This window comes from Mustela putorius, unplaced genomic scaffold (assembly GCF_011764305.1).
Source record: "Mustela putorius furo isolate JIRA1106 unplaced genomic scaffold, ASM1176430v1.1 tig00000151_pilon_pilon_pilon, whole genome shotgun sequence".
NCBI lineage: Eukaryota > Metazoa > Chordata > Mammalia > Carnivora > Mustelidae > Mustela > Mustela putorius.
In genome coordinates, this window is record NW_025421296.1 from 10,442,658 (window position 1) to 10,457,535 (window position 14,878).

Genomic DNA, 14,878 nt, shown 5'->3' on the forward strand with positions numbered 1-14,878 from the left:
AAAAAAAAGAATTCATAGGAGATGAGAAAAGGCCAACCATTCTTGTTAAACCATTCTTCAACAATCTTAACTGGGAAGATAAGATAAAGTTAGGAGAGAAGTTGGGCAGAGAGAAGAGTTATTACAGACTTAAGAAAGTGCTCTTTTATCTTTTATTTTTTTAAAGATTTGTTTATTTATTTTAAAGAGAGAAAAAGAGTGGGAGTGGGCAGTGAGAGAGAGAGAGGGAGAGAATCTCAAGCAAATTTCCTGATGAACCCAAAGGCTGATGTGGGGCTCAGTCTCACGAAGCTGAGATCATGACCTAAGATGAAATCAAAAGTCAGATGCTTAACTGACTGAGCCACCCAGCTGCCCCAAGAAAGTGCTCTTTTAAACACAAGAGAGAAAACAAGCAAGTTTTTATGCTTAGAAATGCAATATGAGGGCAAAGAAACAGTTGAGAGGCAAAGACTAACAGTACATTGGAGAAAGGAGTAGTCAACGAAACAAGCTTCCTTAAGGGTTTGGCAAGATGTCCTGCGCAAAATCAGACACACTGGAAGTGAAAGAAGCAAATCGATTTGAAGGTCATACAGCAAGGAGCTGAAGAACTTGTCCTAAGTGAGTGTCCATTAGCTAATGAATGAGTGTGTGTCATCCTCTAGGGGACAACAATGGGTTGCGCAAGTGATAGTGATGATCCCAACATGCTCACCTTCTGTCTGATTCCCACATGTTGTCTGGGGGTATGTGAAGTTAAAAAACAAACACACTATACTTGAAGAACAAAAAAAATTCTTCTCACCACATCTCTGCACAAGTCTTCTTGGAGGCATCTAGTTCCCTGTGGGAGTGGACATTGCAGAACCAAGGCGGCATATAGAAGTCAATGCTCCCTGTGTCACACTACCCTGAGTGACCAGCAGCTTTCCCAAAGACAACCACTCCCACCAACTCATGTGGCTGATCAGTCCCCTTCCTTCCTCCTCACTCCCGCTTCCCCTGACCCACACTACCAGAGACTTCTCAAGGCAGATCAATTCCACAGTCACACCACATTGCACCCTGATGGCTATCTTCACTGACGGGCTCCTTCCTGTCTCTCTGCCTTGTCCTAGGATTCTCTCTCCTATCTTCTCCACTTGTTCCAACTCTGCCCTCCTTTGAAGCCTCCAAGTGCCCTAGGCCAAGCACTTCTATTGCATCTTACCTCCTCCCCTAATTTGCTCAGCTACACATAGAAATGTTGGAGATTAATGTTACACAATATATGCCAAATAAAATAACAATTGCTAAGACTGTGCTATCCACAAGTCATCTTTTCCAGCAATATCTTTTTACAATTTTATGAAGCAGTTTGCTACCTACAGCTATAATAAATTGCTCTATCATTGCAATTTTTAATTTGGAGCACTGGATCCAGGTAGATAAAACCCATTTCCTTCAGCCATTATCAAAATACTCACTTGCTTTCTATTATTTGAACATGGCACTAAGGCAAACAAATCACAGCTTTGAAAATGAGAAGCCAAAAACATGACAATCCAGGAACTGAGAAAAAACATTTTGCTTCATAAATTCACACAACACAATAAAAATAGTCATTAATATAAATGCAATACCTAACACGGTATGTATGTTAGTTTTTCACTTAATCCATGTGATAAATGTACATCTCTACTGTACAGATAAGAAAAATGAGGTTTAGAAATTCACTTTCATTTCAATTAATTTCAAGAAATTCACATTAATTTCAATGCATTCAGTTGATAGCAGGACAAAAATTAAAATGAGCATTTTCTGATCTTTAATTCTTAATAGAAATGTAACTGCTTTTCTTCATAAGATCTTACAGTGTGTTAGTTTCTAGGATATCTGCTAAGATATTCATTGGGTCTAATCTTCCAATAAATGTATTATCAGATAAGAGCTTTAGAGTTGGAAAAAGGTATACATTTCAACCTTATTGTTCTATTACGTCATTTTGTGCCAAGCAAGACCACCATCTCTACACGGATTTTTCATGAGCATGTTTAAAAAAAATTTCTGAGTTCTAATATCTATAGAAAACAAAGTACATACTAAAAGAATGATAGAGTTAGAAGTGAATGTCTGAAGGGTTTTTGCTAGGTCCTTATATAATTTTACGGCAACATTTTAAATTGTTGAGCCCATCCCATGAACATGGGAGCCATGGAAGATATAAGTACAATTGTACTTGTACAAGTAAGTACAAACACAATTGTTTTAAAAACAATTTTACTGTGTATCCATACACAGCTCTGTGCTGTGGATCATATGCAAAGGAATTCCCTCAAGAATTCCAGGTAAACTGGAGCATGTGCATTTATTCTAGGGATTTGCTGTTGCTCAAAACCTATTTAAAATTTCTCCTTTAGCACTGCCTCAATTGTGGAAATTGTTTCCTTGGTGGATGTTTTCATGCAGTGATTCAATTAATATTTTTTGCCTTCTCTGCAGGTCCTGCAGGTGGGAAATGTGATTTGATTTTGTAAACAACCAAAAACAAGTCAAAGTCAGGTTATTAAATAAGGTTTAAGTCCAAAGGGGCAATATTATTTTCTAACACGACTAGTTCTCTGGTGTGGCTGTCAAATTTCTTCAAGACAATTCCAAAAATCACTTTTAAAAAATACAAGCTGCTCAACTGATGAATGGATGAAGAAGATGTGGCATACACGCACAATGGAATACTACTCAGCCATCAGAAGGAATGAAATCTTGCCATAGGCAACGACGTGAATGGAACTGGAATGTATTGTGCTAAGCAAAATAGGTCAGTGTCAGTCACAGAAAGACAAATACACCATATGAATTCACTCATCTATGGAATTTAAGAAGCCAAACAGATGAACATATGGGAGGGGGAAGAAACAGAGAAAAAGAGACAGGGAAACAAACCATATGAGACTCTTAAAGACTGAGAGCAAACTGAGGGTTGATGGAGGGAGGCGTGTGGAGGACTGGGGATAAAGAAGAGCACTTGTGATGATGAGCACTGGGTATTGCACGTAAGTATGAGTCACCGAATTATACTCCTGCAACCAACATTGCATTGTATGGTAACTAACTAGAATTTAAATAGGATTTGAAAAACATTTAAAAATATATAAAGTAAAATAAAATAAAAGTCAAACTACTCAGGAGTCCCTCAAACACCTGAACTTTTTCAGCTTGCAGCCTTTGCACAAACTTATAACTTCCCAAATAGGTTGCCATCAATGACTTGAATGCCAGGAGATACTCCTGTCTTCCATCTGTGGGGCAGCCGGGCAAGACATGAGGCTTTCAGAGTCCTCAGGATGGTTACCTCAGACTGAGCACAGCTCATCTCTGGCTCCTCTTTTTTTTTTTTTTTTAAGATTTTATTTATTTATTTATTTGACAGACAGAGATCACAAGTAGGCAGAGAGGCAGGCAGAGAGAGAGGAGGAAGCAGGTTCCCTGATGAGCAGAGAGCCCGATGCGGGGCTGGATCCCAGGACCGGAGATCATGACCTGAGCCGAAGGCAGAGGCTTTAACCCACTGAGCCACCCAGGCGCCCCCATCTCTGGCTCCTCTTAAGATCTGATTTGGGCTGAGTCTGACAGCATGCCCAACCCAGCCCAGAACCAGAAAGCCAGATGAGTGACAATCAGAACTCACAGCAACACTGCAGCATGGTGTGGTTGGCAAGAGAATGTTCTAGCACATGGACATTACTGAGCAGCCAGTATACAGTACATGCCACTTCTGTTGGACAAGGGGACATGGAGGTCCTGGAGGGGTGGTTTCCCTGTGCCCAGTGAGCATGGTGTCACAACCCAAAGGGAAGCTGGTCAGGAGCAAGAAGGGGGCGATGAGCTAATCAGGGGTCCTAGAAGCAAAAGCCAGACTACAGCCCCAAATCTCTATCTTCAAAATATGGGGAAATTATTTCTCTGTGGAGGATGTGAGTTAATTCTTACAAACTGGCTGCATGGGATTGGTTGTATGATCTGTGAATTAGAGGATCACCATTATTTTTTAAACACATGATATGAAAAGCCTGAATTTGAAATATTTTTGTATTAGCAAAAGAAATGGACGATATTTGTCAGTGAAAACAGGGAAATGTCATTAGACTCTTTACTTTTGTTAGAAATTTTATAAGGAGCAGGGCACCTGGGTGGCTCAGTGGGTTAAAGCCTCTGCCTTCTGCTCAGGTCATGATCCCAGGGTTCTGGGATTGAGCCCCACATCGGGCTTTCTGCACAGCAGGGAGGCTGCTTCCCCCTCTCTCTCTCTGCCTGTCTCTCTGCCTACTTGTGATATGTCTGTCAAATAAATAAATAAATAAAATCTTTAAAAAAAAGAAGAAATTTTATAAGGAGCATACAAATAACTTCTTACCAATAGTAACTAATAAGAACCTGAAGATCATTCCAATCAAGTGGTCAATCACCCTAATTCAGTGGTTATTTGTAGCTTCACTCATGGTGGGGATAGCTAGATATGTTTATGTGATGGAATATAAAGTTGAAATACCACCTAATGACATAATCTAGCCCAAAATATATTTAATTTGAATCTATCAAGACTTAAGATATATATTCCAGTTTCTAGAAAATGCAGGAGATAGAGGAACAAGATAAATGACATCACAGGAAGTAATTAAACTAGAGATTGTGTTTTCCATTTATTAGGTTTAAGTGTTTTTCATTAACATTTTTTAATGTTCTCTGTTAAGACCCTGTGCCTCTTTTGTAAGATTTATTCTAAAAATAGTCTATACCTTATTAACATTAAAAAACATAACTTGCTTAAAATTAAGTTGTCTGTTCCTTATTAGAGTAAGAAATAAAATTAAGATTCAGATCCCTGGGGGGAGGGGACGGGGGAGAAAACATTTATATATTGGTTGGATCCTGAACTCTATCTTCTTGGAATCTAAAGAGTCATCATCTAACTTGTTTTATTGATGCTTAATACTTAAATTTATTTTTTCCTGTCTGAGACCTGAAAGCTTACCTTAGGAATTCTATTTCAATTCCAAGTTTACACATATGTATACATTATGCTTGATGTGCTGAGTTTAGCTCCCCTTCCCTGCTATTTTTATTGTTTGCCCCTCTCCCCCTTGTCTTTCTCCAAAACACTGGCATATTATCTATTATTTAGACTTACTCATGAGCAAGTATGTATCAGTTCACTTTTCTTCTGAAGGGTTTATTTTGTTTCCTAGATTTTTGAGAATGAGAATGTACCAGCACTCATTTTCCCTGAAGTGGGGATTTATCACACCCTAAAAGCATCTTCTTCCAACCAACCCCACTTACCACCTCTCTGTGACCTATGTCCTGAGCCAGGCTGAAGAATTCCTTAACAGGATCCTTCATGATAATGTGCCTAACTCACAGAATCCTAGCTTTCAAAGCAGGTACTTTAGATTGTAACAGAAATCAGGCTAGTTTACCCTGCCTCTGACATGACTCCAAACATCTGAAATGTTAGAACGTGGTGCTTTTATGCTGAAACATTGCACAATCCCCTGAGTGCGGAGTGCAGAACTGCTGTGGTCCCACTACTGATATGTTAGGGATTGGGGCAGAGGGATAGCAAGTTCCATAATAAAGTTTCTTATCTGGGTGGGGGGAAGGGGTCACAAGGGGAGAAACAGGCACCGGAAGGACATCCTTCAAACTAGGCATCTTCCATCCTGAAAATGATGAAAGAAGACATTGCAAGGGATTTTTAAATCCCTCCTACAGCTCCCAGAGCACCCCTCATCACCAAAGTTTTAAAATCACCTTTTTATGGTCTCTGGAGTAAATCCCTTTCATCTAAAGTTTGGGACCTTAGGATCAGAAGAAGGAGTGGTCTTGATCCTGACATGGATATCAGAATTCTCTGGGTTAAAGGCCTGAAGAGAAGGTTCTCTTCCCTTTTCTGAAGTCTGATTTCTAGAGCAGGCTTTTCTCAGAAGGTAATTGCAATATCTAAGAGTTTGGAATAAATAGTTACAGGATCAGGAAAGAAAGGTAAATTCCATGCAACCCACTACCCCCATTCAAATAGAGAGATATGAATACACAAATGCATGCCATTTAGTCTCCGGGGTAGATGGGGAAGAGAATGGAAGAGATCATTCCTGGAGCATGCAAACAATGCTGTTCCCTCATATCTTCCAACAGTCAGGCAGCACACAGCACCCACTGTGTCCCAAACACTGGCTGGGTACTGGGACACTAAGTGCCCTTGAACTCCTCCTGGGGGAAGCCCTCTTTTTCCCCTTCTCTTTCTCTCTTTTCTGACATTTAAAAATCTGCATTTAAAAATCTGCAGATTCACCAGGAGAAAGGAACTCAGAGCACACATTGGTTTTTCCAACAGAAACAAAGCAGACCTGAGGTAGATGCCAGGAAGGAGGCCTACCAGAAAGGTATGGCAGAACCTGGTTTTGCCACTGTCTGGGCTGGTCACTTGGATGTCACTCGGACGCTCGGGACCTCACTTTTCCCACCTATAAAATTAGGGTTGGGATAAATGATTCCTAAAACACCTTTGAACCTTAAGGAGACTTTCCATGTCTGGCACTGCATATCCTAAGGAAGCCACACGTGGTGCGATCATTACACACACACACACACACACACACACACACACACGTCTCAGTCTCTCGTCCTGATTGTGTATTTAAAGTTCTCCCGTGATGCCAGGCATGCCGGTGCCCATATAGCAAGATTTCTTTCCTTTGGGATAGGATTTGTTCTTGCACTCCTTTTGCACGGGGTACTGCAGTGTAGTCCGCTGCCTTTACAAAGCGCAGGCTACTGGAAGAAATCTCATTCACAGATGTAAGCTCTCCTCTCCGTTGCAGAGAGGGTTAAGTGGCCCGAGACGATACCACGAAGCCCACTCCGGTGAAATGCCTAAAATGTCCCAAGGGCACGTTGTGTTTTTCTGGCAAGATGTCAGTGCCGGCTTCTTAGTTAGGGCTAGGCACCCCAGAGCTCCCCTTTCCAGGACCCCGGCTGCAGAGTTCCCCCTGCCCAGAAGGCCGGCCGTGCACCATTGCAGCTCTGCGGTCACTTGGGGTGCGGGTGCCCAGCAGGCAGAGACCCCCTTCTCTGCTCTCCCAGACCTATGCAGGAGAGCGCTGCCCTCTAGCGACCAAAATGGGAGATGCGGCGCGGCCTGAGCCTCAGAGAGCGCTGAGGCTGCTGGTACCTGCGAAGGCTGAGGTTCTTGCCGAGAGCGCCTGTGGCGGGGAAAGACCCGAGCTCTCCCGGTGCATGGGCTCTGGGACGGTTTGTGATTTCCCTTTTAGGGCCAGGATGGATTGAGAAAAACACGGGTAGATAAATAAACAAGATGTATGACGGGTAAGTGATAGACAAACCGAAAGGTAGGTGGATGACAGATGATCGATGATTCGATGCCCCTTTGCCAGAACGTTCTACATGCCAGACACAGGCTAAAGGCTTTCTCCCATTATTTCATTTGCGTCTTTCTGGATTCTTAGGAATGACTTAACTCCCTCTTGCTCCTATTTGCCAAGTGAGAGAACTGAGGCCTTACCCAGGTAAATAACTTGCACCTTGGCAATCTTTCGCTGAGTTAGGAAGCGGCGGAGTGGGTCTCAATCTACAGCCCCAGACCCCACGGTTGTCTCTTGGCTCTCTCCTTGCCAAAAGCATGTGCGCCCCCAAGTCCCAGGTGGCCAGTGTACCGCGTCCCTTGCGTCTCCCTCGCCACTACAGTCCTGGCACGCTGACAACACACCCGTCCTGCACCCCCTCTCACTCATCAAACACCCCCAGGACATCCTAGGCATCGCGCTTGAGGCAGAATGTCCTCGACTTGGAAGCCCGCCTAGGGAGCAAAGACGGGTCTCCTGCCGCGGGGGCTGAAGCGTTTCTAGGAGGAACGCTGTTCGCGTCGACGCTTGGCAAGGGGTCTCACTAACGTGCAAGGGGAAACTCAGTCCCAAGATTTTAAGATTCCCGATAAGTTTCGGTCCCCCCCCCCCTTAACCCTTAACTGAGGGCCTGCGATGTACCGGACGCTGACGCGGCAGCAGGGAACTGGGAGTCCGATGCGGGCGGAAAGACCGGTGGATAAATGACATTCGGGACGGCCTTACTTGGCACGTCCCGCGACCACCCACCGCCCCAGGAGGAGGCGGAGAAAGGGCAGGTTCACTAGCCCGAAGGGTCTCCAGCACATTACAGAAATTTAAGTCCATCCACCTGCCCCTCCTAACGCCTCCACCTTGGCTATCTCCCTGGAGTCCGCACCCCCAGGGAGTGCAATTTCAGTGACCTCACTGGGGGGGAAAGGAGGGGATACTTGATGTCATCCTACTCTCTCCCCACATGTCCTAACTGCCTCGGTGTGTCACCCAGACGCTAGCTGAGCCACCCTGCGCCCCCCATCCCCGGCCCGCGCGCGGGTGTTGGGACGGACCCCTCCCACGAGGGCGTCGGCGCGGGGCTGGCGTAGGGCCTGCGTCAGCTGCAGCCCGCTGGCGATTGGGGCGCGCTCGCCTCCTTGGCTTGGGGGCTAATTATAAAGTGGCTCCGGCAGCCACCAGCCCCGGGACAGCGAGGCCAGTCGAGGCAGGCGCTCTGAGCCCTGCAAACGCAGAGGACCGCAACGGTGAGGCCCCTGTCTGCCCGCGCACCCGGTCGCTTCGACCCGACGCCCGCCCGGCTCACACCTGCCTTCTTCTCTCCCTTCCAGAGCAGTGCTTGGGACCCGATGTCTCCGACCAGCCTGCGCCATCCGATCGCCGTCAACGTGAGTGAAGTTGTCCAAATCGCGCCTTTGCTGTGTGCGTTTGGGGCCGTCCGCCTGCTCGGTTGTTTTTTGTTTGTTTGGTTGGTTGGTTGGTTGGTTTTTTGTTTTATTTTTTAAGTTTTCCCCCCCCCTCCGGCGTTTCATTCATTGCATGGGGTACCCCAACTTTCTTCTGGTCTCTGTTTGTGACCCGGGTGAAAGCCTTCCCCCCGCAAGGCTCCCGTTCTCTCTTGCATTTGGTCTTCGCATTCGGGTATTCTCTCCAGAATCCTTCTGAGGCAGTGGAAGTCCAGAAAGAGAGCCGAGCTCCCGGGCATCCCCGTGTTCGGGATGGCAGTGTCAACCTGGAAACCGCGAGGCGATCTGCCTCTGGGCTTCCAAGAGCGGCGTCGGCCGGGCGGACAGGGGCTCAGGAAAGAGCATCCCTGGGACTTCTTGCTCAAAACCCCCAGCTGGGACTGTCCCAGCGAGAGGTCCCTCGGAGGGACCCGCTTTGCGGCCGGCACGCTCGGAGTTCACGTCCCTTTCTCCCTGCAGCCCATGGCGCCGTTCCTGAGACTCTGCACTTGGCTGCTGGCGCTCGGCCCGGGGCTCCTGGCGACCGTGAGGGCGGAATGCAGCCAGGACTGCGCGACGTGCAGCTACCGCCTGGCGCGCCCGACCGACATCAACCCCCTGGTGAGTGCAGCCGCGGTGGGTGGGCTGGTAGCGGAGTCAGTCCGCACACAGCCCGGCCTGAGGCCGCAGGGCGCACTGTCTGGACTAACATCGATCCCGCCGCCGCCGCGGCGACGATCTCTGGTGACGCAAGTGTCCCGCTGTTCCCCGAACGCCGACGAAAGTCCCGCTCTAGCTTTCGGCTTGGGGACCCGCGACCATCTAGGGACGACTGAGGGCGGCAGTATTGCCGCACAGACCAAGTTCGTTTTAACCCTGGGAACGCAGGAGCCCGGAGATATGCTCTCTTTGGCATCTTGGAGAGCACTAGGTTGTCGCCTCAGCTGTCCCAAGGAAGACGCTCTATCACCCCAGTTCCTAACATATCTCACCAAGGGCCCCTTCCACACAATCTTTCCTCCCATCTTTCCTGCAAATAATGTCATTTTTTTATTAGTGACATTTCGTTATCTTTCTTTGGATTTCATTTCTCTAGCACTTTCATCCTTAGATCCTTCAAGCCCTTCCCCTCACCTTTGGATAGGAGAGAGCAAAAGATTGGGATCCGGGGGAAGGGGGAGGGGGGAGGAGCAGTAGACCGGAGAGAAAGAGATCAGCACCTCTTACAGGCAAGTGACACTGGAATTCAACTTCTGTCTTATCTTGGATGTACTTTTGTAATAGCAACTAAGACAACAATTTAATTTGGCTACGAAATAGGCACAGGAGAGGTGGCCAGGTCCAAAGAGGTGACAACAGTGAAAAGATAAACTACATGACCTGAGATGGGGGTGGGAGGAGGGAAAGCTGAGAACAAAAAGAATATTCATTCTGATCAGAGTCCTGCTCTTGAATCACCCCTGAAACAGAATCAGAATCTCTGCATTTGGGACCCCAGGAAGTTTCATTTTAACTCACTCCTCCAACAATTCCTTCGCACTGTCTTCTCAATTTGTTGAAATTGTGTGATGACTTAAAAGGGTCAATGGAGAATAATGTATTAATCCAAGGAGTTAAGCTCCTCATTTGAGCCTTTGAAGAAATTTTGTGATGTAGATGCATAAAATGGGGATGAAAATTAAGGAAAGAATTCCACAAAAGCCAAAGCATACATCCCAGGTTAAATGTTTGCTTGTTTCATTTGAGTTACCTGATCTAACTTCATTCCATTTGTGCAGGTACTAACATGGCCCTAAAGAGAAGACACACAGTAGGGTTTTATATTTAAAGTATGGTGATGAAATGTTGCAACTTAAATAGGGGTAACAATCCCCTTCATGTATCTTTTGTCTTTCTGATTTGTTTAGCTGACTGTCTTTTTATTGGGGCTTACATGTAGAGTTGTTATTTTCTCTATGACTAAAGGCTTTGTTAATGACTATGTTGCTGGTATTATAGCAGTTCTGGAATTTCAGCTCAGATGCAGAAGACATGAGAAATGAGGCCGCCTAACTCAAACTATGTAGAATGAATGTAACTAATATTGACCTCTACCACCTGAAAGACACCTGTGCTTAGTTCTCTGGTGGATGAAAAGCTAAGTAGGCATGCCATGATTGATGTTCAAATTGAATTTGCTCTCTGATATGATCTTGACCACAGAACACAGAGTGTGATAAATACTATCAAAAAAATGCATAGACTTATACAGGAGCTTATAAGTTAACTTGACTTGTTTAGTTTTATTCTGTTTATTTGCCATTATTTCTTTTTGAAGGAATCCCAACTTATTAAAAAGCCTCCTGGTAATAGTACACAAAATATTCAATGGTAATTTTTGGCAAGGAAATCATTTACATTTCATTTTAGAATGTAAATGTGATTGACACCTGAAGATCTCACATTTTTAACAATGTTTTTATTTCTTAGATATCAAGAATAACATGGGATCATTTTAACTGCATCACTGCATCATCTTTAGATGTTTATACATGCATACATTTAATTTTCTTAGACACAAAGCCTAAATAATTATTAAGAGCTGATTAAAATACCCTAAGGAGTTTTGTTGTGCTCATAAATTGCTTTCTTGCATTGGGATAATATTATGTGTGTATCTTATATAAATTAATATACCAATATATTTTTAAATATCAAGAAAGGACCTCATTTTTCTAAATCAAGTGTCTGTAACCTGCGTTCTATAAGTATACTTCAAGTGGCTATCAAAAGCCTGAAATGTCCAGAAATATTATATAAATTTTATAAATACTCATGTAATATTAGTTCTCTTTTTATCATACCCAAGTGATCTGTCAAATAGAAGAGAATCTTAACAAGATTATTAGAACATACAGCCTAAATTCTACAATGATTAGAATTTGTTATATAATAAAAAGAAGAAATTATATACAGATCATTTCTTATTCCCATTTTGTCAAATAATATGATTTCCATTGGGAAAAATTAAAAACTTTTTGTACACCAATAACTAAATGTTAAGAAACATGAATAATATGTGAACATTTGCATATGATAATTTCATATCAGAGCTCATCATTACAAACATTTGGTTCAAGGTGATTAAATCTGTTTTAATCTGTTTTTAATCAAAGGAAGGAGCAAAGCATCTCTCTATTCAGCAAATCAGTACGTCATAATCCAAATAATTCACAGGACTTAAACTGAGTTTTAGAATGTCTTTCTTTTCCAATTTACTTTGAAATTGTTGTTTTTCTTTAAAGAATGGAAGTGTTTGCAAGAATACTCGATGCCATTCCAGGTAGAATAGTAACATAAGAAAGTAAACAAACCTTATATTATTAATATTGACTGTATCAGTAAGACAAGAAGATAAAAGGGATCTGGGGATGATATCCCTAATTAGATAAAGAGAAATTTCTCCCTCTTGGGTAGAAAAGGTTCAAACAAAATGCGATCAACAGTGGAAAATTATCCAGTGAAATCAGATTGCGCCTGCAGCCAATCTAGGTTAAAACTAGGTGGGAAAAGTCTTTAACATTATTGAAATGGCACGGCAGATGCAATCTGTTAAAATTCAAAGAAAAAAAATCCTAACTTGATTCAATTAATTACCCACAGTGATTCCGTTGTCCTTTGATTTGTCTGTTCCTTATATTGAAAAGTTGTCCTAAGAAAAGGGTAATTACTTTATTATATGAGACTTTCCATATCACAGCACACATGCTGCGGTTCACAAAAACGTGCTTACCTAATGAAATCAGAAAAGCCTCTTGCTCTCACTAAATGGAATTCTTTTCCAGGCTTGCACCCTGGAATGTGAAGGGAAGCTGCCCTCTCTCAAAACCTGGGAAACCTGCAAGGAGCTCCTGCAGCTGTCCAAGCTGGAGCTTCCCCAGGATGGCCCCGCTGCCCTCAGAGAGAGCAGCAAGCCCGAGGAGAATCACGTGCTGGCCAAAAAGTACGGAGGCTTCATGAAAAGGTATGGCGGCTTCATGAAGAAGATGGACGAGCTTTATCCTCAGGAGCAGGAAGAAGAGGCCAATGGAGGGGAAATCCTGGCCAAGAGATACGGGGGCTTCATGAAGAAGGACGCGGAGGAGGAGGACGCCCTGGCCAACTCCTCAGACCTGCTCAAAGAGCTGCTGGGAACCGGGGAGAACCGAGAAAGCAGCCCCCACTCAGAGTTTGGTGAGGATGAAGAAGTGAGCAAGAGATACGGGGGCTTCATGAGAGCCTTAAAGCGGAGCCCGCAACTGGAAGAAGATGCCAAAGAGCTTCAGAAGCGTTACGGGGGCTTCATGAGGAGAGTCGGTCGCCCGGAGTGGTGGATGGACTACCAGAAGAGGTACGGGGGCTTCCTCAAGCGCTTTGCCGACTCTCTGCCCTCTGAAGAAGAAGGGGAAAGCTACTCCAAAGAAGTTCCTGAGATGGAGAAAAGATATGGAGGATTTATGAGATTTTAACCCCTTGGCAGCCAGCGGCCCCAGGCCCCAGCAAGCCTTCCTCTCCCTCTCCCCTCCACCCCTCCCTGCCCCAGGTCAATAGTGTCTTATTATCTGCATTGCTTGCATTGTAGAGTTGCCTTTATTGTCTGGATAACTAACTATACAACCTGAAGGTGCTCCCTTCAGGTTCTGTGTTCGCTTGATAGTGTTTATGCTCAGTATCGGTCTATTGCAGCTGTGTCGTTTTCATGCTACAATCGCTATCGTTCCCTTGTCCTTTATTTTTAACAAAACCCCAATAAATGCTTAATTGTAAATAGAGACAATAAACCCATTACCCCAGCTGCATGACATTCTTGTAAGTTTCTTCTTCTCCGAGGCCCTCGCTGGCTTTCCTGTTCCCACGGTCAATCCTAAAGTTGAAGATACTGAAGCCCTCTGCTCTGGGCAGAGTCATCACTGGCATCCTTCACTTCCAACAGCTGAGGCTGCAAAAGCATTTTTCATTTAATTCCTTATAAGTCCTAGATGAGTGAACACTTGGAGCAAAGTACAGTGTATTTCCACTCTTCTTTCTGGAAATCAGATACAGGAAGAAAAACTAAAGCCTAATAAAGAAACTATGCCCTCATACAGAAGGAAATCTGTACTTACATCCAGAGGTACATGTCTGTTTTCTTCAGCAAAGTATTTTACAAGTTAGTAAGAAACGAAAGATAATTTAGCCCCATTTCACAAATGCAGATGAAGCCCAGAGAGGTTAAATTGCTGAACCAAGGTTGCCCAGCAGTTGAAGGATAGAAATAGAATGAAGACCCCAAACTTCTTCTTGTTCCTGAGCAATGTCCTTTATACTCCCACTCCCAGTCTCTCACTCAGATCACTAGCAAGAGTTAGAAGAACTCGGGACCGTATCTCGTTCACTAGTGTATATCCTTACACCACCATGAATGGTGGGTTCTCCAGTATCTGACAAACGGACATATGAGTGAATAAAAGAATGAAGGAATTTGCTGATCAGATTACTGGAAAAGATATTATAGATGTTTTAGAAAGCAAATTATCACACAGAGATGCTTTTGGCTACTTCATATTAATTAAACCACTTGGGGCAACATTCAGGAACAACAACCAAAAAAGTAACATGTCCTCCTTTTTCTAATAGAAACCACCTGCAGCTAAACTCCCATCCACTAGGTCATTTCTCCAGAACCCTCCGCTATTCTCTCTTTTGGTGTGCTTCCCCCCAAATTCAGAGTTTAGCAACTCAGAAAAATAGAGGAAGGGTCTTTGTCCTGCAGTCCAGCAGTGTGCAAGCCTGTGTGTTCCATTCTGATGAGGCAGCTCCTCTGTCCTGGGCAGTCTGTCCCACTAAGTCCAGCCCTACTGAGGTTCCCGGGACAGCAAACATGGCTGTGCACTATTAGAAGACTCTTCTCCTCCTGATCTGTGCAAGAGGTATTAGTCAGTACCCCTCAGAGCCACACCACAGACTATCTTCCTGATCCCTGGAAAACTAACTTTTTCTTCCAGGTGAGAGCCTTCTCCTTTTGACCTAGACTTGGGAGTAATGGAAGTGTTTGAAGCA

At 44.3% G+C, this 14,878-nt stretch overlaps 1 protein-coding gene across 1 annotated transcript; it reads left to right on the top strand.

The window, feature by feature from the left end:
• Positions 1-8,349: 8,349 nt before the first annotated feature.
• On the top strand, positions 8,350-13,641 carry PENK (proenkephalin). The gene is made up of 4 exons (XM_004768794.3): positions 8,350-8,623; positions 8,708-8,764; positions 9,302-9,442; positions 12,646-13,641. Exons 2-4 carry the CDS (start codon positions 8,726-8,728, stop codon positions 13,306-13,308), a joined length of 843 nt encoding a protein of 280 aa, XP_004768851.1. The 5' UTR covers positions 8,350-8,623; positions 8,708-8,725; the 3' UTR covers positions 13,309-13,641.
• Positions 13,642-14,878: the final 1,237 nt, after the last annotated feature.